This window comes from Stegastes partitus, unplaced genomic scaffold (genome assembly GCF_000690725.1).
Source record: "Stegastes partitus isolate 25-593 unplaced genomic scaffold, Stegastes_partitus-1.0.2 Scaffold354, whole genome shotgun sequence".
NCBI classification, from domain to species: domain Eukaryota; kingdom Metazoa; phylum Chordata; class Actinopteri; family Pomacentridae; genus Stegastes; species Stegastes partitus.
Window position 1 is genome coordinate 465,088 of NW_007578085.1, and position 24,356 is coordinate 489,443.

The 24,356-nt window shown below is 40.7% G+C and overlaps 3 protein-coding genes across 4 annotated transcripts in view; 1 reads left to right on the forward strand and 2 right to left on the reverse strand.

Annotated features, from left to right (window-relative positions):
- unc13d (unc-13 homolog D (C. elegans)) overlaps positions 1–1,303 on the reverse strand; it is a 17,984-nt gene extending 16,681 nt beyond the window's left edge. Inside the window, exons 1-2 of the mRNA XM_008284325.1 lie at positions 1,173–1,303; positions 280–306 (exon numbers count right to left, since the gene is read on the reverse strand). Of these exons, the coding sequence (XP_008282547.1) occupies positions 280–306; positions 1,173–1,298 (153 nt within the window). The 5' untranslated portion in view covers positions 1,299–1,303. The remainder of the gene's footprint in view (positions 1–279; positions 307–1,172) is intronic.
- Positions 1,304–3,139: 1,836 nt separating this feature from the next.
- wbp2 (WW domain binding protein 2) lies at positions 3,140–13,659 on the forward strand. 2 transcript variants are annotated; one of them, XM_008284329.1, is made up of 9 exons: positions 3,140–3,208; positions 5,164–5,436; positions 6,522–6,630; positions 6,822–6,957; positions 8,068–8,160; positions 8,245–8,391; positions 8,530–8,652; positions 10,658–10,734; positions 12,286–13,659. In XM_008284329.1, exons 2-9 carry the CDS (start codon positions 5,378–5,380, stop codon positions 12,331–12,333), a joined length of 792 nt encoding a protein of 263 aa, XP_008282551.1. In that variant the 5' UTR covers positions 3,140–3,208; positions 5,164–5,377; the 3' UTR covers positions 12,334–13,659. The 2 variants fall into 2 exon arrangements, with proteins under 2 accessions (XP_008282551.1, XP_008282552.1); XM_008284330.1 differs by lacking the exon at positions 3,140–3,208 and adding an exon at positions 3,380–3,397.
- Positions 13,622–23,607, reverse strand: LOC103359111 (tripartite motif-containing protein 65). The gene is made up of 8 exons (XM_008284328.1): positions 23,564–23,607; positions 22,661–23,112; positions 22,414–22,509; positions 21,128–21,358; positions 19,175–19,343; positions 18,975–19,064; positions 18,643–18,860; positions 13,622–16,024 (listed from the first exon to the last, which is right to left on the reverse strand). Exons 2-8 carry the CDS (start codon positions 23,108–23,110, stop codon positions 15,716–15,718), a joined length of 1,563 nt encoding a protein of 520 aa, XP_008282550.1. The 5' UTR covers positions 23,111–23,112; positions 23,564–23,607; the 3' UTR covers positions 13,622–15,715.
- Between the last annotated feature and the right edge of the window lie 749 nt (positions 23,608–24,356).

Genomic DNA, 24,356 nt, shown 5'->3' on the forward strand with positions numbered 1-24,356 from the left:
GTGAGAGAAAGTCAAAAAAGTAAAAACAGTTTTTTGATTTGAGTTGTAAAAACCTGATTTTTAACACTTTCAAGCAACTGCATAGTCAGACCAAAGTTAAAGGTCATTCAGTATTTTGATGTATGACCAAATGCTTTCCTACAAACTAGTGATATTTCGAACTGTCTCAGCTGTCTTTTGAGTTTAGTGCTAATTAGAAGTTAATATCACTAAAGTCATATTTGCATTTCTGCAATTTCTGGAAATGCAAGGCCCTGCCCAGCAGCTGATGTGTTTTACCTGTCGAAGTCTCGATAAACCAGATTCCTGGAAAATAGAAGACAAAGATGCTAAAATACAAGGATTTAAAACATTCTGCTGAAGTAATACCTCAGTGAAATCAAACTGAAAAAAGCAAACAGGAATTTAAAGGAGCCCTCGTCTCACTGACACCCTTCACGACCAGATCTTCCTCTGTAGATATTGCACTGCTAGGCTCGAGAAACATTAATTTCTGATAAGGCCTGCTTCTGTAAGGGACTTCCTCTATTGCTGATAATGAAACTGACTTGTGAGACAACAAGCAACTTAATATTCTAACCAGGAAAATCACCTGAATGGGAATCGCCCAGCCTAAAAATAAGCATGCAAATACACCTGCACCCAACCTCATCACACGTATACATACAAAAACACAACATTTTCATGACGTTTGCATGTAGTAGCACAAATACCAAACTGAGGTCTCTTTCACATTCGTTGGCTGCCACACTCTATGTTTGTGTCCAGTGACAAATATGCTTCTTTCTGATCACCTGATCCAAGCATACGTCCAAATCATTGTGAATCATAGTCACAGCATCTTGAAATAGCCATTTGGAAACAGTGACTCAGCTATTGGATGCAATTTTTAACCCTGTTGCAAATTTGTATACGTGGGTGTGGGGGTTTTTTAGATTTCACCAAGTAAATAAGAACCAAAAAAGGTTAAACTACTGGTAAGTCTGTGTGGAAATGACAAATTAAAACTCAAACTCTAATCCAAAGTAGAGATATTTAAAGACACCATGAATTTGGTTATCAAGCCCATCGCCACGTAAACTACGTGGTTAGTTAGTAGCAGAGAGACAAAACGCAGCAAACACCGAGTTTATTATGAACACATCAATATGTAAGCGTGGTGTAGTTCTCACCTGTTCAGATGCGTGCAGCAGGTTGTCTCCTGTGCTGGTGGACTCACTTTGATCCGACATTATGATGCTAATATGTGATGAGCAGCCTCCTGCCTGGGGAGCTGCTGTGCTCTGTATGTGCGACATAAGGAAGCTGTGTGTGCGTTGTGTTTCGGTGAGCAATCACACAGCAGCCGGAAGTCATCACTTCCTGAAGAAGGTGGTAACATCAATGACTGTGACTTATGACTTTTTCTTCTCCTGGTGCCCTACATTGTGTTTAAATATAAAATAACAGGCCTCCACCACAGAGCCGAACACACACACACTGCTTTTCACCTCAGGGCCTCCCACTTTGTTGGTTCAAGTTTTGCATTCCTAGTTGTTGCCCAGGCTGTTATTACTTTACTGTTAGTGTTATTACCATAGATAACAGGGTTAATTCTAAACCCTCACTGTAAATCTCACATGACGCACAATGAACTGCAGCTGTGTGAGATAATGGAGCTGCTTGTAATATGAGACAGTCCATAGTACTCTGTCCGTGGTGTGCTGTTAGCTCTACCTGTGTCTCTTAAGGGAGTTTATTTACTCTATTAAGCTATTATGGCCACTACACAATGCGTTAATGTATTTACAGACCAGCCTATCTCTATATTCATCTCTACCTGTTGGCTCTCCATATTTATTTCTGTGTTGTGTCTGTAAAAAAACATATAGAGATCTTCATATTAGTATGTAGACACACACGCACCATGTTGCTGTCAACCAACACATGTAGAAAGGTTATCAGATATATAGAAACAGATATATATATATATATATGTGTGTGTGTGTGTGTGTGTGTGTGTGTGTGTGTGTGTGTTTGAGTTCAATAGAATATAAAAGTAACACTACAGTTTCTATATATATATATATTTTTTGAGTTATGAAAACTTTGACTTTAATCTACAAGTATTTTCAATTGCCAAATATTTAATGACTGGTAGCATAAACACAAGTTTTTTATTTGATTACTCATGAAAAAATTGAGTTCTTCCAACGACTATTTCGACATCATTTAAAAGGATTTTTAGGTGTTATGTAGTTAATTACCATACCATTTAAAATATAAGTTTTCAGTGACAAACATTTAAAAAGCCAAATAACTCCAATTAGTTTTTCTAATGTTTACATCTTCAAAGGTTGGTCTAAGTCGATAATTAATTAACTTTATTTTATTTTTTTCATGCAGACACACTCTTGAATTACTTTTTGGAGCATTCACATAAAATAAACACAGCAAAAGAAAACAAGCACAACAATACTGGATTAGACAGAAGGTCTTCAACAATATTATTCATTTTCACTTTACTTTTAAATAACACACACGCACGCACACACACACAACACACACACACATTACAATAATATACTCATGTAATTCAATACAACAACTCTGCCTTAATGTAATGTAATGCGATGTAATTACTTTTTAAAAATATAAAAGTATAGTTACTCAGTGAATTATCTGGTTGCTTACTAAATTATCAGCCACCCTGGTGATGTTCTTAAATAATTATTTAATAGTTTACCTACAAAATGTGAAAGGTGGAACCAGTGAATCTTGATCATTTTTACTTCAGAATTTAACTAAAGTGATAAATCAGTTGTCAAGCAGTTGCATTTTGAGTTGATCAACTGATTGAACACATCTTTGGTGTAATAGTACAACATGACAGATGTAAAGGTCGACACTGAGGGCAGTTGCATATATTCTGTGCATGAGAGTGAAAGTTTTTACAAGTAAACCAACAGCTTCAACTAAAAACTTTGGGTCATCTGCTTTACCTTCTTTCTATCATTTGTCCAAATACTGCCAGAGTGTGTGTGGATCAGAGACACAAAGAGAGGCCCAGACAGACAAAGACCTCCAGTATTGTTTGCCAACCTACGCTTTGAATTTGTTGCAATCTTGTTGCACAAGCATGCGGGTACTCCTGCAACCTGACCACCCTCCTTTCCTTGACTCATTCTGAGAAACGCCATCACTTACTGGAAGAGACATTAAGAACTAGGTAAGCACAAGGAATCATATGTTTTTAAACAACTGTTATCACTGTCCTGCCTTGTTTGTATTACAAACCATTAAAACCTTTGGACTTACTGTTTGCTCATCTCGAGCAGGTCTTCTGCCCACTAAATGGGTAAGATTCACACTGCTGAGAGGAAGTAACGGCATTTAATCAGAACCTACTATACTACAGGTATAAATCTAAAGTAAAAATGCATTAAACATGTGTACACACTGTTCCACAGGTACAAATGTAAGTCTACACATGCATTTTGTTTAGGTTTGGGAACATTTTCTCGATGGCTCCCCCTGTTTTGTCCATCGACTAGGCAGTTGAAATGGGGAGCCAAAGGCAATGCACTGGCCGACGCACGTTGCCAGTAGCTCTCTAGTTACGATGTCATGTCAGTGTCAGTGTCACATCATTTCCCCGAAGGGGTTGGGTTTCTGACTTTTTTTCAGTTCCATTATTGTTGTTGATTCATATTGTTGTTGTGTTTTATTGTTTTCCTGAAAGGGGTTGGGTTTTTGATTTTCTGGTTCCGTTGCTGTTGTGTCTTATTGTTTCCTTCTAGGAATTGTGTTCCAGATTTTCCAGTTCCATTAGCGTTGTTGATTTGTGTTGGTCTCAGTTGAAGAAAAGTTGTTTGTTGTTTGTTTGGGTTTCGATGGAGGTGGGGTAGATTAGGTTTATGGTTTTATTTAATTGTGGGGTTTTCTGTAGGTAGGGATAATAAAGTTGTTATTCTTGTTAGTTGTATCAGGTGTTTGTTTTAATAGGGGTTTTTGGTTGTGTGGTTAGGTTTTTAGATTCAAGCTTTGAGTTGGGGAGTGAGTGGGATTAATGGTTAGGATTAGGTTAAGATTAGAATAGGCTAAACTGAAAGTTAAGGTGCTGACTAAGCGAAGGGATGGAGTGTAATTAGGCTAAGGTTATGGTAAGAGTTGAGCTAAGGTTGTGGTTAGGGTTAGGATTAAGTTATGATTAAGGATGACGTTAAGGTTAAGATTAGGTTTTGTATTAGGCTAAGGTTGGGGTTTAGGGATAGGCTAGAGTTATGGTTAGGTTTAGGCTATGGCTAGGGTTAGGGTAGGGTTAGGATATGTTGGGTTTTAAGGATTAGGTTAAGGTTGGGGTCTAGGATTAGGCTATGGTTAAGATTGGGCTAGGATTAAGGTTATGACTGAGTCTAGAGGTTAGGGTTAGGATTAGTAAAGTCTACACACATCATGCATGTATCATAGTACAGTTTGCCTTATATAAAAAAATAGAGCTGTCATGAAGAGTCCTATCTTAGAGCACACATCAACAAAAATACTGATAATGAAGAAGTCAGCTAGTGACATTTTCTGAACCATATGTAGCTGCATGTCACAATAATACAAAACAAGACATAGAATACCAATTAATATGGAAGGCTTGGTCACAAAATATATTTTTTAATTCATTTTCATTATATTTGATCTACTTGTCCAATAATGCAAATACTAAATCAATGAAATGATGAGACGCAACAATTTAAAAAAAAAAAAAAAAAAGAGAGAAAGAAGAAAAACTGGCTTTTATCTTTAACAGTTCCTGAGATATTGTCATTAAAACGTAACCTTAGATTTCAGTGTTCCAAAAATAATAATAAAAGTGGGTTGCACCAAATTTGTTTCTAAAAGTTCTTCTGTTGATATATCAGGATTAAATTGCATTATTATCTTTATAAATATCCATATTTCATATCGGTAATATCGTTTATCTGCCATATCAGATATTGTCATATTGGATATCAGCATTGAGCAGAAATGTTAATATCCTGCATCACTTATAGAAACATGTGGAATCTTTTCTTACATCACACATTGTTTAACCTCATTTATCCAGAGACAACTGACTATATTATCTTAAATATTTCTGTTTGTAAAATACATCATAACAACGTTAAATGAACATCAAACAAACACACACAGTGGTTTGGAGGCTGGGTGACGTCACTCCGTGGGCGTTTCCCACGCATGGCGGAAGAGCAGGTGCAGCAGAGCAGCAGCTTCATCACAACAACCGCTACCAGCCGAGGGAGAGACCGCTGAGGCTGCCGACAGGCCCCAACACACGGTTTGTGGTCGAGGAACACAGCCTGCAGTCGTCTGTTTCGCCGTGAGATCGCGTGGAGGCCCCGAGGACATGACTCTGAACCAGAACCACTCGGAGTCCGGCGGAGTCATCATCAACAACAGCGAGAGGTAACGTTAGCTGGCGGGCGGGTTAGCCGGCGGTGACCGTTAACCGGACCCGGGACAAGTTAGACGCTGTCCTCGGGGAGAATTCAACACCAGACTCATTTAATAATAATGTGATGATTTAGACTTTAACATAGCAGCAGCGCCGCTAATTTAACATTTCTAGCTAGGTTTGTGCACACGCACAAGTAAACTAACTCCATTGAAATCCTAACTTTAAGCGTCTGCTAGCTTACTGTAACAAAAATATGGTGAGGTGGCAGTCGTTGGAGTTTCATTTTTTCGAGTATAAATTTATTTCAACAAGTATGACATATGACATAAAAGCCGAATTGAAGGGTGGCTCCTCATGAGAGCAAGGCGACACCAAACATGCCCCTAAATGCTGCCTGACGAGCAGAGCTCCGTTAATTGTTCTAACGCCATGTTTCTTAATGGAATATTCGCGTCGTTTCTCCCAGAACCGGGTCTGGGATTCGTAGCCCAAATATGGCCTTCAGCCTGTTATATCATCGTTTCAGGCTTCACATGTGCTTACATAAATATTATAAATCTTACATTAACTCACACGTATCGAGGACACAACGGTGTTTAGTCCTGTGGCAGCAGTAGCATAGCATACATCAGAGTGCTGCTGCATAGCCTTCACCATCTACACTCTGGCCTGCTCTGTTATCAAAGCTTTGTTTTGTTTCATCCATAGCAAATCACCACAGTTCAAATGAGTTTACATCACTGACAGATTCTTCTAGAAATGATAAACCCATTACAACTAACCCAGAACCTGTAGTAAGCTCTGACACTAGATGGCATGTAAGCCTAATCCTTTTACTATGCACTGAGAGCAACTGATGAGCCATGTTTGGTAACTGGACAGTTGCACAATAACCCAATGATCTCATTTTTTAAGCTGTTTAGTCAAAGATTATGAAAGTGGGACTTGAGCTATTATTAAGCGAACAGAACAGGTTTTTTGTTTTTGTGTACATTGAAGCCATTACGTAATGTGACATTTGGTTGTTTCTGTTTAAAAAATGATCTTCTGCGATTCAGGCGATGTAATGTCTCGTGTGTCTTTCTGTCATTAGTCTGTTGATGAACTATGACAACGTGGAGCTCGTTTTCTGTGATGCGGACAGTCTGCCTGAAGCCTTCAGAAAGAGCAAGAAGGGCAGCATCTACCTGACTCCATACAGGGTGAGTACCACGTGTCTTCATGTAGCCCAGCCTCGTGCTGACGCAGTTGACACCAAGTACACGACAACCTGCAGAATTTCACTAATGGACACTATTAGGTTTGGCTTTGAGGTCAACGAGAGAAAGTTTAGAGCGCTGTTTTAGTTCAAGAGAGCGTCAACATGGTGTTAACTGCTGTTTTTTTCTCCCAGGTGATCTTCCTGGCTAAAGGGCGAGATGCACTGCAGTCTTTTATGATGCCCTTCTACCTGATGAAGGGCTGTGAGGTCAAACAACCGGTTCTAGGGGCCAATTACATCAAGGGCACCGTCAACGCAGAACCTGGAGGTAGGTGTATGTTTGTATGCTGGTGTAGTTACGCCTCAATCTATTCATACTCATGCCAAATTTTCATCGATAGTCAATTTTTATTTGATCACGTGGTTTCTTCTGGCCAGAAATGACATAAACAGATCACAAAAGACAGTAAGACATTGTGTTAGTGTTGTTATTGATAAATTGTAACTACCTCTATGTGCTTTTTCTAATATATCTATTTTTTACTTTAAATGTCATATATTTTTTCCCCAATTGAAATTTTTGCACATTTTTGAAAAAAATGCAGCTTCTATACTGTTCCAAATGGCTATAAACTGAGAGCAGCTCATACAGTTGTTACCTAGTTATTAACTAGTCAATTACAAATCGTGGCTAAAACCAAAGTGCTATTAGGGTTCATCACTGAGAGAGCGTTTCACAGTGTGGCTGCTCACAAGACGGGGAAAGGCTGTAAAGCCTATCCAAATGTTTTTAAATGCCAGCGGCCATGTTGCAAAGCATTATCAAACAGTACAATGAGTTCCATACTGTGAAAATTTTCAAAGGGCAAGGCAGGAAGCTAGAAGTGACACAATAAGAGGAAAACATCAGGCAGTCTGCAGAAATACTTGTCCTTGGGCAACAGTGGACCTTCCAACAAGACAATGATCTGAAACATGCAGCCAAAGTGGTGAAAAAAAATGGTTAACAGGAAACAATATGGACGTTTTGGAGTGACCCAGTTAAAGTCCAGACCTGAATCCATCCAGAATCTGTAGAACTGAAGACCAGAGTGATGGCAAGGAAGCCCTACACCTCAAAGAGCTGGAGATCATCACAAAGAGGAGTGTAACAAAATCCCAGAGGAGACATGCAGAAAGACTGTTAGCAATGGAAAGAACCCTTTGATTGATCTGGTGGCAAATAAACACTTTGACACTGATTACTGAGAAAGGGCATAGATAATTTTGGGATTGGCATTACATTTTTAGTCACATTGTAGAAAAAAAGATGGAACTAGTTCAAATTTATCATGAGCGTCTCAAACACAATGTCACACGTGTGTCATTTAGGTTGTATTGGTGTGTCAACATGCAGGATTCTGTGTTTTTCACTCACTACATGTCCTGTCTATTACAGGTGGTTGGGAGGGCACCGCTACATTCAAGCTTGTCTTTGCTGCTGGGGGAGCCATAGAGTTCGGGCAGTACATGCTGCAGGTTGCAGCTCAGGGTATGGAAACAAAGTGACATAAGACTTGTGTTATTTTACAGACATCTTCAGCTGATCTTCTTCTGTCCCTTCTTTATATTTCAGCATCCAGAGGTCAGCCTGTGACTCCTGGCTTCGGTGGATGCCCCTACATGGCGAATGGGGCCTATGCCTACCCTCCTCCCCCCGCCAATGGAATGTACCCTGCAGGACCTCCCCCTGGCTACTCCTACCCCAACCCTCCTCCCCCAGGTAGGAGCTGTGATAAACGCCACTATTACTGTATCATCATCATCATCATCACTTTAATTTCATGTGGAAACCTCCTTCATGTCTCCTGCTGGTTATAGCAGCCTGTGTAACGTGCAACTCTCTGCTCCTGCAATCCAGGTGGCTTCTACCCCAACCCTCCAGCGTTTGATGCCTCTGCGGCCTACATACCTCCACCTCCTTATTCTGCTCCTCTGGGTCAGCAGCCCCCCCATGACCCAGACCTCCCCTCCTCAGCAGCAGGTGAGTCAGCTAGCTGATGATAGCCAGCAGTCACTGCAGGTGCAGCCTCAACCAAATCTTAATATATTTTCAATTCTGTAAAGTGGCTGATTATTTTTGCAAACATTTAACCAAATGATTTCTATTATATTTGTGTTAATACAACCATATACTGGACCTTCATTTGTAATTATTCTGCAGTGTTTCTGTTGAGTAAGGCTGTGCAGTAATTAAGTAGGCCTTTTTAACAGCAGCCATTCTGAGCTGTCATAGCAGGAAACGCACAAGTGGAATTAAAAACATTAACAAAGCCTTTGCTCCATTAAGAATTCCACTAAGCTGTTCCTCAGAACCAGCATGGACTATAGAAGAGCCTTGTGTAAATTGAATGCAGCTGTAATTAAATAGACGTTTTATTTTACGCCTTTGATATGTTTTGTCTAATGAAGAGTACAGTCATGGGAATTGTTGGCTTTTTGACATATTTAGACAAGCAAATGTTTGCAGGTGAAGGTGGTAAACCTAAATACGACAAAGTTGACCTTCTGTAGTAATTCTCACAGTTCAAATGTTACGTTTATTACACCGTCAGAGCCCTACAATTAGAATTAGGCGTTCCAGATGTGGTGCAAAATGTTTAAAACCTCTTAAGGGAGTGACAGGTGGAACTTGACTTATTTAAACTTGTGTTCAGGACTCACTGCCCCAGAGCTGACCATTTAATGTAAAAAGAAGTCTCAAACAAACCAAAGTTGGTGTCAAAATGCTACTCTGGACAGATGAATCACAGACAGAGCTGTTTGACCACAGTAACAGTCGACTTGTTTGGTGCTGACCCAAGAACCTCAAACCAGTTGGGCAGCATGATGAAATGAAATGAAAAATACTTTTTTTTTTTTATCCCAGAAGGGAAATTCATTAATGGCAATTAATGTCAATGATGGTGGAAATGTTACCGTTTAGAGTTTTTTCACTGCTGCAGATGCTGGGAAACTTAAAGTTACTGATTCAACAGTGAATCCTGCATCATACCAGAGAGAGCTTGAAGATAATATGAGGCCATCTGTCTGGAAGGTTAAGTTGACCCAGAGGTGGGCCTTTAAACAGGATAATGCAAACAGCAGATCCAAGGAGCGCCTCAGAAAGAAGAAATGGAGGGTTTATGGAATGAAGTGGTCAAAGCTCTGATTTGAATTACACTGAAATGTTGTGAGAAGATTTGCAAACATCTTGCAGCGGAACAGTTTCAGTGAACCAATGTAAGAAACTGGGGGACAGTTATGCAAAAATACCTACAGGAAGTTATTTCTGTTCAAGGGGCAATACTAGCTCTGAGGCCAGAGGTGTACTTTATTATTCACAGAAGGAATATTGATTGAAGAAGCAATTTTTCTTTGTGGTGTTGTTCTTCTGTATCTGTTGGCTCTGTTCAAAAAGAGAATCAGGTGCTTATGTGACCCAGATTTTTTAAAAAAAAGTCAACAATTTCTATGGAATGGTTTTTAAATGACTGTACATCAGAGGGACACTATGAATTGCAATATACTTCAAATGTATTCAACAAAATACTTGTTGAAGCACAGCTTGTACTGTATGATAAGAATGTGAGCTCACACTACTTGTGGGGTCTTTTAGGGTTGAAGAGGTAGGACTAAACTAGTAAGTGAAGTTAACATTTAAGTATTTAGGAGCTATTGTTTTGTTGTGATTGTAAATCTGATTTCAAGTATATAACAGATTTTTTATTTATTTATTTTTTTTTTAAATGTCAGAAGTTCAGATAAAGCTTGTGTCACTCCTCAGGCCACAGAATGATGCCTTTGTTTGCAACTGGTTGCACTGTTGCCTCCTCTGCTTCCTCGCTCTCATATCTCATTTTGCCTCCGTTCCCTTTCCCCTCCTCGCTGCACCAGCAACCGTCGGCCCTGCAGTTTGATCAGCCCTGTTTGTCTCACATATCCCAGGAATTAACAGCAAAGCCCATATTTAATTAATGCCCCCTCCCTTCTCTCCCTTTCTTTCCCAGCGGAGGCCAAAGCAGCCGAGGCAGCAGCGAGTGCCAGCTGTGCTACACTGCCTCCTACACATGTGTACCTGCCACAGGTAAGCCTCCCTCCACATCTCTGTTTTACAACAGCTTTTTGTTCCGCATGGAGGAGTTTTAGGCAGTACCTCCAGGGCTCCAGATATTTGCGAATGTGCAAGTTAAAATTTCAAGCGGTCGCAATAGTGGGAATGCACAATGATCATGAAGCTGTATTAGTGTCGCTGGAACCGGCACAGGAAGCTGCTGGGTTAACCTCAGTGGTGGAAAGCAATACTTTAATAACTTCAGTGAACTGTGATATTTATGCTTAAAAATGTAAAACAGAGCACACCTTCATTCATTGTTTTCTCCGCTCATAGAAAAGGGTGCATGTAAAAAAAAAAAAGTAAAAATCACTCATTTCATTTTGGACAAATCTGACATGAGAACACCCTGGTTTACCATTTTTAAGGTCATTTTTGGTCACACACCTGTCAGAGCACACCACAGATACCAACAGCAGCTACCACAGCCTCCAACGTGGGGCGTTTAGGGAACATCTGTAAATTGTAGTGTCTATCCTTAAGAAAATGTTCAACAAGTCATATGTTTGCCTTTGACCAGGTGGGGAGGTGTGACCAAGTAAGAAAGTTGGTCCACCAGTGCTACTGGTTGGTCTGGAGCCCTGACCTCCAAAACCATAAGAACTGGGAGTAAAACAACCAGTTTTGTTATTTTGAGCATCATTTACTCACGTGTAACAGACATTTTGTCCAGCAAATGCTCAGAAATAACAGGAAAATATATAGATTTCTGTTAGATAAGGTACCACAGACTCAGCATTTACTGTGCCCAGATTGATCATGCTTAATGTTGTGCAGTCGCCCCCCCAAGGCCAGGAAAAACCCTCTGTAGCCATTATTCATAGTGTTCTTACTGCAATGTTAATTATGAAATAATAGAATGAATTAATTTTGGACGTAATACAAAGAGTATACAGTCGAGAGATTTTTAGAGCAGTTTATTTGCTAAATTTCTGCAGGTACATTAGGTTGGTTAGTTAATGGACAGAAAGTTAAATGCCAGCACTTTTGGTAATCAGTTATATCAGTGATTGTTTTTAGTTTGCAGACTCCAGCTTCTTAAACATGAAGATTTTAATGCTTTTTCATTTCATATTTGATTGTAAAAACTGACTGTGTTTGTCCTTTGGAGTTTTGTTCAAATAAAAAGGCGACCTGAAGACATCACACTGGGCTCCCTGGGAGGAATGGTTCAGGATTTTCTCACATTTTAATTGTCATTAAAAAAAACAAAAAAACTAGAACATTATTGATAGTGAAAAGAAGCATTTGTGCAGCTCATCATCGGATGTCAGCTGTTTCAGTTTGCTGAAAGGCAGCATTTATTTTATTAGCCTCTGGACAGATGTCAGGATAGTTTTCTTTGCAGCATTACAGGTTCAGCCAATCACAGCGAGCAACAGCACACATGCTGATAGCTGCAGAGGATGCTGATGGGTGTGGTGCATTCTTACTGACACATCGACATAGTGTCTCTTTTACATCCTGAAAACAGATTATTGTACAGCACTGTTGTCTCAGAACATACCTCTCCTGTGTTTGCAGGACAAGCCTCCCCCCTACTCTCCTCCAGAAGACAAGAAGAACCAGTAGACCTGCTTAATCTCGCCCTCCCTCCTCTTGTTCTCCTGTATCCTCCATCCTACTGGACCACCTCGTTTCTCATTCCATTAACTGGGCATCAGGAGGACAAAGTATTCTTTTTTTAACATTATCCCCTCTTCTTGTCTTCCTAGTCCCCTCATCCCCTTTAAGTCTTCTCATTCCATTGCTTTCCTGCCTCAGTCTATATACCCTCTGCATTCCTTGTAACTATTCTTATCTTGTAATCAGCTTCATTCTCTTCAGAAGCACCTTTACTTGATGGTAGCAGAGTAGAAGTATTGGTAGCAATCTTTGACAGAGAGAAGATTGCTGAGGCCAAAGTGGTCAGGATTTTGGGGCTTTTTGACAAAAACTGTAACCTGACTAACTATTTTAGTATTTCTCGCCTTGCAAGTGTCCCAAGAATCATACGCCACCTTAAACTTTAGATTCAGCGATGCTGTGAAGCTCATTTACAATTTTCTATGACTGTGTATTAAACTTGACTCAGTCTAATAATTCCTTTGCTAACCTGTCTGAGAAGAGCTGGATGCAGTCTTTTATTTTTCTATGATTTATGTGTACAGGCTTTTAATATGTAGACTTTTAAAATGAGATATTTTCTCAAGAACACTAACCTTAAGAATAAATAGCTTTTGTAAGGAGAGCAGATTGCAGGGTGGTCTGGTCTGCTTTGTGGACGAGAGGACCACGAAGATTAGAGCGGCGTCGAGTGAATCCCTGATCCTGGATTAGAGCAGAGAGCGAGGGGGGGCCTGCAGGGACAGTCGGCCAGGACGGATTATCTTTATAATGTGCAAGAGCAGACCCAATGATGTCACTCACTGTTTTGTCATGCTCCTGAACGTTTGAGAAAACACAGTCAGACTCACCGCCAGCCTGCTTCACCTTCCATGCTCCTAATGTACATTTCTACCATTAAAGATACAAACAGAACCGTCAGAGCAGTTTCTCATCGTTTTTACTTTCCGTGGTTGTGATCTTAACTCTCCAGTTTGAGGTCCGTCTTTCGATCTGATCTGAGCACCTCAGTATCTGAGCCTCTACTCTTTCTTCCTTCCTCTGTGGTCATTAATCTATATACTGTATCTGTGGCACATCCGTGGCTGATTCTTTGCACTTTTAGAATGCTATGCATCGGGCTCCTGTTTGCTCTGTTATGGCTGTGTGTAAAATACAAATAAAGCTCTGTATTTATTTCAAACTAATTTATTGAATAATTAATGTAAAATGGCTCAAGTAAGAAAACAAAGCATGATCTCAACTAATGCATGTGTGCATTGGATAGGATTTTATTAAATGATTCATGTGGAACAGAACTGTCCGTCTTTTTTTTTTTTTTTCTACAGAGTATTGCTGTCACACATTGACGGGTATTAAATGTCCACTTTGAACACAGAATAGTGCATTACCATATTTGACAAATGTATTCCAGAGTCAGCAGGAGGGGTGATGATTCTTTTTTTTTTTATGCCATTAGGCCAAAAAGACTGAAAATGTGCTTGTCATTTCTCAGTCAGTCAGTAGTCCTCGTCTGCACTTTAATTCAACTTGTGCAAATCCACAGCAGTTTCCCAAAAACTGATGCATGATGTCCTGAGCCTCAAGTACCTCAGCATACCAAAGTTCACAACTATGATTTGTAAGTGCTCATGATCTTCAAAAAAAAAAAAAAAAAAAACTGGCACCAAAAAAAACCTGCTAAGACCATCTGGACAGTACAGCAGATTCCAGCACAACACTGTCAGCATCACAGGTTTAGCCTGACGTGTAGTCAGGACCATTTGTGCATTCATAATAAGATCCCAAGATGATAAAATGTTGCTCCATTTCAGTTCTGTATTCTCAGTAGTCGTGAGCAGCAACACAACATTTTCGTTTCACCCACATCACTTGTAGTGCAACAGGTGGGAGGATTCAACAGGACAAAGTCTCACCAACTGGAGCAGCAGCTTGTTGTCCTGGACACATGACCCACTGGCTCACATCTGGCTGTGGGCCGAGTCCTGCACACGCACGAAAGCTACTAAAATCTGAAAAGCACAGAGGTTTGGGCATGCTTGAGCATTTTTTTTTTTTTAGCTTTTATTTCTCAAGGCCTACATAGTTGGACTTAAAAGGTTCAATTTTGAAATTCAAGCATGGCCAGGAGGATTTGCCTGATGTGGCTTTTTGTAATACAGAAAAATTTCCCTTTATCTTTGCTGCTTTGACTTCCTACATGTGGACATGTACTGTGTGGAACAGGTGGAGCTTCAATCCACACATTAAAGGAACCACACTGATTTTTTTTTTTTTTAAAGGGAAGGATTGAGCACCAGCTCTGGCAGAAAATGTGAAAGTACAAGACATCTTGAGAAGCTCATTAGATCGATGCCACTCCTTCTTTATGATAAGCATGAAGCTAGAACACTTTCTTTCATCGCTACTAAAACTTAAGTGTAAAAACAACACATGAGGCTTTCCATTGAACATACAAATATTAGAAAGCCATCCATCTTCTCTTAAGAATTCTACTTCTTTAAAGTATACTGGAGTCAGGCACAGTTAATCTGACAAATGTACCGTATGAGCAACAAAGGTTTGCAGTGTCCTGTCAGCCTGTTACGGTTGAGTCCTAGATTGCCACTCCAACATCTGTCTATTACACTTAAAACACTGCAGGAGGAGTCTGTTCAGTCATAGCACCACAACACGATGGATCCACGGTTACTGATGCACTCACCTGCTCCTCAGTAACTTCATCATTCAAACACGTGTCATTACGTAAGTCTGGGGGAAAAAAAAAGAACACTTTTGTTTTCTGTATCTGAGCGGTCACTCAGATATTAGCAACTCTTCATCCAGCATGTGTGTCGATCGTTGTGAGTCAGTGTTGTTCATGATGAGTCATTTGCCTGTCAGCTCAACCACCTGTAGTAAGTGCTCATTGTCTCGCAGTAGCAACACTAAAAACTATTTTTTTTTGTTGTGAAAGTACAAAGTTCTGACATGACTAGTTGAGATTGGTCGGAAAGCGGACTTCTCTCGAAAATTAATTTCTACATACTTTAAAGAGAAAACAAACCAGAATGAAGCAGTGTGAACTTAAATGGTAAGGCCCTTCAGGAGCAGTTACCACTTCCTTAGCTGTGGTCAGGAATAAATCGAAGCCAAGGGGCAGGTTTTGGGGGAAGTAAAGCCCATCACAGGCGGTTCTTCTGCTTAAAACAACATAGGAAGGCAGCTGTTGTAAAAGAGGAAATAAAAGACTTTAAAAAGCTGCTAAATGGTTAGGGCAGGGGGGTCCTCTATGTTGAGTCAGCTTGTGCCCACGGTCTGTAGTGCTTCCTATAACTCAGCTCCCGTCTTCACCTCCTTTGTGAGTTGCTCATGTGGAGCAGAGGGTGATGCTGACGCCCTCTCCTATCCAGCAGGCGGGAAACAGCTCCTGGGTGAAGGCACAGTGGAAGGCGTGGAGCCTGTTCTGCCCGTCTCCGTAGTAGGTGAGCGTCCCCGCCTCGTAGTCCAGCAGCATGCCGATGCGGCTGTGCTGCGAGTGGCCGGTCAGGGTCTCCCTCCGGCCGTTGTGCCAGGCGCTGAGCTGATGCTCGTCCAGCTGCAGGCTCCAGGACAGTTCGTTCATACCCACCATGCACCTCTTGCCCTTCTCCTTCCTGGGGATGGTCTCGTAGGTCACCTGACAAGAGGTGGGGCAGAGGATGAAATAGCTGCAGCATCAGCTTTGAGTTGCTTTATGAGGATCACGAATGCATGTACAAAATTTCAGCTGTTGGCATATTTCAATCTGGACAGAGCGTTGGAGAGAGCCAGCAACAGACCGACACGACCATCTGTGCAGGCACAGCTACAGCTACAGCGTGGTTGGAGTCGTTATTGTGAAAAACACAATTTTGCAAAAAGGTAAGATGATGAATGGTAGATTAAGTACACAGTTCTACTAGGATTATATTTTGGTTGATGACACAGCAACACTAGGAATGGTAATGTCATTGTCCTGTCATGTCTGATTTTGGCCCAAACTAAAACATCTCACCAACTTCTGGATGGTTATGTTTTTTTAACATTTTGTACTTCTGTTTTGTGTGTATTTTATGTATGTAGGATGTTTGTATCTTGTAGCCTGATTGCAAAAAAGCTTCCCATTTGGGCCAATAAAACGACTGAGTTGAATTGAACTGGATCGTCATGGAACTTGTCATCAGTATCCATGGTGACGAGGTCCTACTGATTAAGGTGAATTTTGTTGTTCTAGCAAAACCATCTGTGAATTTGACTGTGAAATGTGTCTCAAACCACTGGATGGATTGCTGTGAACTTCAGTGATCCCTTACTTTACCTCTGGTGGTACTAACAGGTCTAAATTTCCATTTGTCCTTCTTAGTTGACACTTTGGTTTATGTCATAATACCTGCAGAACCAATAGCCTCAGGAAAAATTGACTAAGTTCCTTTTTTTTTTTCTTTTCCTAACAAAGTATGTACTGTTACTTGCAGTATTCATACAACGGGGACATATTAATTTATTACAGTGTTAGGCCATAAGCTTTTTTTTTTGTAAAGTTATTTTTGGGCTTTTTTGCCGCCAAAAAAAGGACAGGAAAGTGGGGAAGAAGACTGGGGGGAAGGACCTGCAGGAAAGAGCCATGAGCGGGACTCAAACTCATGACCTGTGCGTCGGGTAACTATAGCCCCTGAACATGGGACACCAGCTCAACCAGGTGAGCCATAGCGGCATCCTTGGCCCTAAGCTTCAACAGTCTTGCTGACATATCGTTTGCAGTCTGAAGTGCGAAATGAGCTGTCATCTCTCTGTGTGCTCTCGGCCATTCAAGCCTATTTTATTTGCACAAAACACCCTGACATATTTGTACTGTGCTGAGGACTGTAGGTCAGAATGGCAAGAAAAGCACGCTGGCTTGCATCTAGCAAAATGAGAGCAGATATAGTAGGACTTCCTGGACGACTATATCCACAATATCAACCTATTTCTGGCAACACTGCATTCAATATACTATGTATTGGAAAAGAATACATCTTGTTCTGGCATATGATACAGTATGGGTATTGGAAAACAACCTTAGTGTTTAGTGTAAACATGCTAAACTCAGTAAGCTCTGTGACATCAGCTTTGTCAACGGTGGGATGTTGATGTTAGCATGTAGCTCAAAAGACCTGCTGTACTTTATCTGTTCTGAATTAAATTTCTGTGAAACAACTAAAGTACTTCTTTGTTATACAGCAACCCCAATGTTCATGAAAAAGCCAACTTTTAAAATGTATCGTCCAGAAATGCAATACAAACAATTCCACAGGCAAGTCAAATTTGTTTTGGGCTGTTTTTTTGTGTGTGTGTCAGGCAGAACTCTTAAGTTACTTTAGTTTTTAAGTCTGTCATTCAAAGCTAAACTAACTATTTGGCTATAGACTTAAATGGGAAATCAGTGATTCTAATTCAATACAGTTTTGTTAAATTCAGTGACTCACCTGCTGTCCGTTCTCCGTATGCACCGAAAGGATATCAAATATTTGTATGCTCTGGCTTTGTAAATGTGGAAACAAAGTGTGTCAGACTGATCCACACAACACTATCTGCCTGCAGCTAATCATTACTGTTATGTTTAATTATTATAATCACACTTTACACGCTAGAATCAGAGAATTGCACAGATATTATTATTAAACCAATTATTTATTAAAAAAAAAAAGCTGGTAATTAACAGTTGACGACTAACTGATTGATGGTTACAGCTCTACGACACTATTACAGCCAACAAGCAGCAGGAGGCACTCATGCTTGTGCACAGGATGGGGGGAATTGTGAAGGGGATATGATTGAGAAACAACGAAAAAGGAAGGCTCAAAAAGGACACAAACTTAAAACGTAGTGCTATGATATGAAAGAGACATGCCTTTCCACGTTGCATACAGCTGGAACATCAGCCTGGTTGTTAGTGCCGTTGCCTTGGCGATTCATGGACAAGAATTTGTGAGGTGAGGTTTCTAAAGACGCACTGAAAGGTGAGGTTTGTTTGTTTGTTTGACTGTTGAGGTAAAACATGAACAGTCTTTCTCCAGAATCGCTGACTTCTCTTTTAAACAAGCTGCACTGATTATAGAAAATGAAGTAGCAACCTCTGCCAGCTCTGAGATGTTTCAATGTGAATTGTATGATTTCAGGATTTATAGTTGTTATTATTTATAGAGTCTAGATGCTCAAATTGGCTTTTTGTGAATATCAGGGCTTTCGTGATTCATCCTCACAGCCACAGTATACAACCACAACATGATGTCTTACCCCGAGGTAGGCCCAGGGTTTGGACACCTCCAGCTCCCAGTAGTGTTGTCCATGGGTGAAGCCCTGAAAGCAGAGCACCTGCCAGGTGTGATCGAAGCGAGCTTCATGGGCGGGGACGGGGCGTGGCCCGGACGTCAGGTGTTCCGCCCTCCGGTTCTCCTGCGACAGACACAGGTGTGCGTTGGCCGTGCGAGGGTCAAAAGTCAGAGAGCATCGGTCTGTAAGGAGGCAGAAAGGAATCAGACAAAGCAAAGCAGGAACTGAGAAGTGTCAAATCAAACTTTGAACATGGTAGAAGAACATTACAGGTCCTCAATTATAAATTGACTTACAAGCGCTGAGGCCCTCCTTCCCACCAGGGTGGCACGGAGCAGCTGGACTGGGAACAACAGCCAGTATTGGCCTCTTATCCTGAGGGGAACCTGGAGACCAATAACAAGCATGAGAACACGAAGCAGACAGTGATGGATAAACTGCTGCCAAACCAAGCTATCTGGCTACAGAGGGAGCGTCTCTCCTGAGGGCAGGTTACCGTCTTTGTCGTGACCCACGGCGGTGCTCACAGCTTTGTCCAGGTCCTCCGACACCAGCTTAGAGACTCGGGACAGGACATCTGTGACGCCGTTTAATCGATCCTGCAGGTTTGGCGTTACTTCTGTGGGAATATCCTTGAAACGGGGGATTTCTACGTGCAATGATTCCTGTGAAGATTAATGCATTTCAGAGATGACTTAACACCATATGAGGAAAATCTGTGATGTGCAACAACATTGTTCAGTATTGCACTGACTATATGTCTTGTGTTGAGTGGATGAAGTTTGACAGTCTGATTGATTACTTGTGCAACTTAAACGGTGAGTTTAAGAAGTGGTGATAAATCTTTCTGTCTCTCCTTAAAAACAATAAACTGATTTTTTCTCTCAAGGGCAAAAAAATTAATTAACATTTTCTGATAAAGCTGTCAGCCTGTTAGCACGAATGACAGCTGGGAGCTGCACTGAATGATGTTTCTATCATCAAAGATGTCTAGTGAATCGCGAGCCACAGGGCTTTTGATTATTGGCTTACAAGCTGCAATAAAGTGATGTGACACGATTCTCTAATCATGTGTTTTCTCTACCTGACTAAACCAATGCATCTACTCATTTGGGTTGTATCCACATGGTTGTTTTACCTAAGCTCTGAAGAACTGACATTGTACATGTTATTCTCTATTAGCATTTTGCTATTTCAACCCCCTGAACCCTACAAGCTGTCAGCTGGTTTAAAAGTCTTCCCCAAAATTGTATAATTTACCTGCCAGTCACCTTATAAACAGAACAAGTTTCATTGGATTTTCAAGTTTCTGATGGCCTTTGAGCTAAACATGTGTGCAGTTCCTCAAGAAAACTAACCAAATTGAAGATTAAAATAGCAATATTTTAGCAAAATCACACTATCCATCCATTATCTATACACCGCTTAGGGGGGGCTGGAGCCTTTCCCAGCCGACTTAGGGTGAAGGCAGGGGACACCCGGGACAGGTCACCAGTCTATCACAGGGCTACACTTAGAGACAGACAACCAAGCACACTCACATTCACACTTATGGACAATTTAGAATCACCAGTTAACCTCAACATGTTTTTGGACTGTGGGAGGAAGCCGGAGGACTACATTTTGTAAGGAATTAAGAAATTCTGTACTCCTCGGGACAAATGTGAAGCCATCAAGTGACTCAGCTGCAGCAAACGATCACATCACCAAAAATTCAGGAAACTTTCAGCTGCAACTGAGCAACTGAGAGGAGATGCATATTAAAAATGTAAGTAGTAAAATATTGTTTGTATGTATCATTGGTATTTATTTTAATTTTAATTTTTGTAAAATAAATAATTAAAGAAATTCAAGGTTTTTTTCTTTTTTATGATGTCTGTCCTAATATGTGTTATATTGCAGAAGAGACACTTCTAAGGTCTCCCCACTTCTAGCTATGGCTTTGCTGTTTCCACAGAGGTATGGTCCATGATATTGCAGTAAAAAAAAAAAAAAAAAAAAAAAGAGCCCACAGTGAGTAAAAATGTGACAGGAGCAACTAAAATGTCCAGAAACTGCTTGGAGTTCAGAGGGTTAAACTGTCACACCACTAGTAACACATACATTTAGCATTCTTGCATTTGATTTACAGGAAAGACATGACACAAGGTCCACTTAAAGTTGGTTGCTGGTGTAAGAAAAGTCTTATCAGTGTCTGATGGGCCAGAAGTTCCACATTAAGGTGTAGTGTAATATAGCAGTAAGAAATGGGATTTTTTTTTTTTTTTTTAAATTAAACCTTGTCAAGTTATAATAAAAATGCTTCTGCTGCCATCAAGCAGCACAAAGTTCCTGTAAGTTCTACCTCGGCTCTTGGTCAATTCAGAGCTCACAGTCTGGCTCTCCTTTCAGGAGTGTGTAAACTCCAAACAAGCAAATCTAAAGATAGCATGAAGTCAGAGGTACAAACCCTGATGAGCTCCGTATCAGAGAGGTTATGTAGAGCTGCTATTTGGCCCTGGCTCTCCCTGAGTATCTGGGAGCGCTCTTCTAGTTCAGCTAGTCGTGCCTCCGCCTCCGTGATGGCAGCCTCCTGCTGCTCCTTAATGAAGAGCTCTGTCACCTCCTGCTTGTCAGCCAGGATTTTCATCAGGGTGGAGAATTTGACACTGACCCAAGTTGAAGTCTGCTGAAGAGTCACCTGTTGATGGAAGAAGAAAAAAACCCCTCAATTAGCATTTAAATAAAAACATACGAGGTGTGTCAGAAAAGTTCCAGGATTGGTGTCACGAAAGACATTTTTCAAACTCAAACCACAAACTGCAAGTTTTTCCTGTCAGACGATCAACCAACACGTCTACAAAGAGATCCTGTGGCATTTGCTTCATTCAGTGCGTTAGAAGAGGCGAGAGTTGTGGTAGGACAAGTCGTGGCTGCTTCACCATGACAACGCGCCTGCTCACAATGCTCTGTTCATCTGACAGTTCTAGTTTAGATTAGAAATATATCTTTTGTGACACCAGTCCTGAAACTTTTCTGACAAACCTCGTACATATATACATAAATACACACAATGATAGAAAACAGTCGATTTAGAGCTCACATACAGCAATAAACATACACCCATAAAAGCTAGCACAAAAAGTAGTGACAGTCTATTTGGTCTTCTTTTAAATTAGTATTGCAGAGGGAATATTTTTAAATTCCTCCTTTTAGCCAGAGATACTCTGTAACAGCTACCTAAAGGGAGCAGCTGAACCACAAAGATGAAAGCAGCGTGAAGCATCCTTAGTGATGGAGTCTGCCTTTCTTTTTCACTGCCAGATTGTGAAGGTGTCAGAGTTGGGTTTGAGTGTTTTTGGTTGCATGTTTAAAGACTGCAGTGAAGTTTTTCTTGGTTTTCACTGTGAGGAAGCTGCACCTTGATGATATGTTGACTGTGAGGATTGATTCACACGGTGACCAGTATACTGCTGTTAGAACATCCTGTCTAGTATTAAGACCTTTTGGCCTCAGATGAAACCTGTGCTGTTGGGCCTTTTTGTAGACCCTGTCCACATGATGTGTGCAGGACAGCTGGTGGTTGATCTCAGTGCCCAGGTACCTTAACATCTCAACATCTCAGCACTGGTGAATTTGTGAATACACAGTTAATAGTGTCTCCTATCCTATTTAAGACCAATTTAAGGTTTCTACAATTTGCTGACTTTTTCTCTGAAGTCTTTCTGATACTTTCAAATAGGCTTGAGCGTTTACCTTAGCTTGATTGATATTCTCGGCCAAGTCATTTATGCTTTTCTGTGTTTCTTCAATGAGTTTGTCCACCTCCTTACTCTTCCTTTCCAGCAGCAGCTGTAAAAAAACAAAAAACACATCACAGTGAGACAGTCGGCTTTGTATAGTCACAATCATGTATCATTTGATGCTGGACAGTGTTCCAGCTGGTGTAACAATCCATGTTACATCCCAGTTAAGCACCTGTGAAGGCAATGTGTTCATTTACCTCTTGATTTTCCCTTTCTGCCTCCAACATGACCATTTCATGGTTCACACACTCTGAGATACCACATTCGCAGCACACAGACATTTTGTCCTGCCTGCAGTAATAAACCAGAGGCTTTTTATGACGATCACACAGCAGCATGGCTCTGGCCCCTTCACTTCCCCTCATGAGCGACTCTCTGCAGGAGGGGTTGGTGCTGTTGGCAGCCTCGGTCAGGACCGATAGGGACACGTTTCGCTTGAGAATGGGCCTGGTGGGGAACTCCTCGTTGCAGATGGGGCACTGAGGGCCAATGTCTGACTTGCTCTTGGTGTCCCAGTGAATGGTGATGCAGTTTTTACAGAAGGTGTGACCGCAGGGGATGGTGACAGGGATGCGGAAACGATCCAGGCATATGACACAGGTTAGGTTTGAATTCTGAGCCTCCATGTCTGAAGAAAGAGCAGACATCTCTGTGAAATAAAAAGGAAAAAACAAACAAGATATTGGTCATGGTGTGACAGACATCAAGGTAACAGTTTTATAGAATGACTACAGACATAACTAAGTATTTAATAAAAATACTGTTTCTCAGGAGGGCAGATGGCCTTTTAAAAATGTGTTGTTTTTTTTTATAGTGCCATTTATCAGACTGAGAGACAGCAGGTCTACAGTCAAGCAGAGAACAAAGCTCAGTCCAAATGGTAACGTTAGCTACCACACATTTACTCAGCCAAGTGGAAGGAGAGGCTAACGTTAGCTAGCGTTAGCATACACTCAAATCATTTCACGTTAGCTAGGACTCCTGGGAGCCAATACTGGGCAAAATATTAAAACAGACCAACAATTTAACTTCAAACCAGAGCTCACGTACACACTCGCCACCTACGTGTAACCAAACAATGACACAATATTAATTCTCACCACTTGAACGGACACATTCGTGCACAGCATCTGACTGAAAACACAAAACCGTCAGTGAAGCTTCCCTGATGACGACAAACGCAAAAATGGTGCGTTCACGTACCGCGGAGAAGTTTAGAAACACAATGGACAGAGCGAGACAGGACCATTACTATAGAAATGAATACAATATACACTAAAAAAAGAAAAGAAAAGAAAATAAATCCCTATAAGAGCAGTAAAAATCTGGCAGAAACGATGCTGAAAAATACGCTGAAAAGTGTTCTAACTTTCGCAAATTGTGACGATGATGGCAAATATATGTAAAACAATTATATATATATATTATTGTGGACATTAGTCACAGCTTGGGCTAAAAAACAACAACAAAGAAACAATAAACATGTGAATTAACTATTGAAAAAAAATAGTGTAATTTTAACAGTCAAAGACTTAAAAAAAAAAAAAAAAAGGAAAAAGTAATACTTGTAGTGAAAATACAGATACAGACTCATTTGCTACATGAGAGTATTACAAGAAGGTGCACTGAAATGTCTTTTAAAAGTATGACTTATCAATACAGCCAGAAGTCTGTAATCTTATTTCTGTTGGTGTTTGAGTGTGTTGTGCCAAAAAGTGCTTGTTAAAACTGCACCTCCCGGTTTCTAAATGTCTACAGCTGCTTTCATCTATATCAAACACACAAAAAGAAATTATTTCTTTGCAATTATTCTTATGTTTTTGCATTATTCTACCTGTTCTGTCCTCTAGGTTATAACCAATCCAGTTGTTTTTAGTGATTTAAACAGCATGA

Excerpts from the sequence above, each read along its gene's own strand:
- LOC103359111 (XM_008284328.1), bottom strand. The coding sequence starts at position 23,110 with ATGTCTGCTCTTTCTTCAGACATGGAGGCTCAGAATTCAAACCTAACC. Across the intron at positions 19,344-21,127 it reads CTGATACGGAGCTCATCAGG|GAATCATTGCACGTAGAAAT; the intron begins GTTTGTACCTCT and ends TAATCTTCACAG. Across the intron at positions 18,861-18,974 it reads GAAGGAGGGCCTCAGCGCTT|ACCGATGCTCTCTGACTTTT; the intron begins GTAAGTCAATTT and ends GCCTCCTTACAG.
- wbp2 (XM_008284329.1), top strand. The coding sequence starts at position 5,378 with ATGACTCTGAACCAGAACCACTCGGAGTCCGGCGGAGTCATCATCAAC. Across the intron at positions 6,631-6,821 it reads TCTACCTGACTCCATACAGG|GTGATCTTCCTGGCTAAAGG; the intron begins GTGAGTACCACG and ends TTTTTCTCCCAG. Across the intron at positions 8,653-10,657 it reads CCTCCCCTCCTCAGCAGCAG|CGGAGGCCAAAGCAGCCGAG; the intron begins GTGAGTCAGCTA and ends TTTCTTTCCCAG.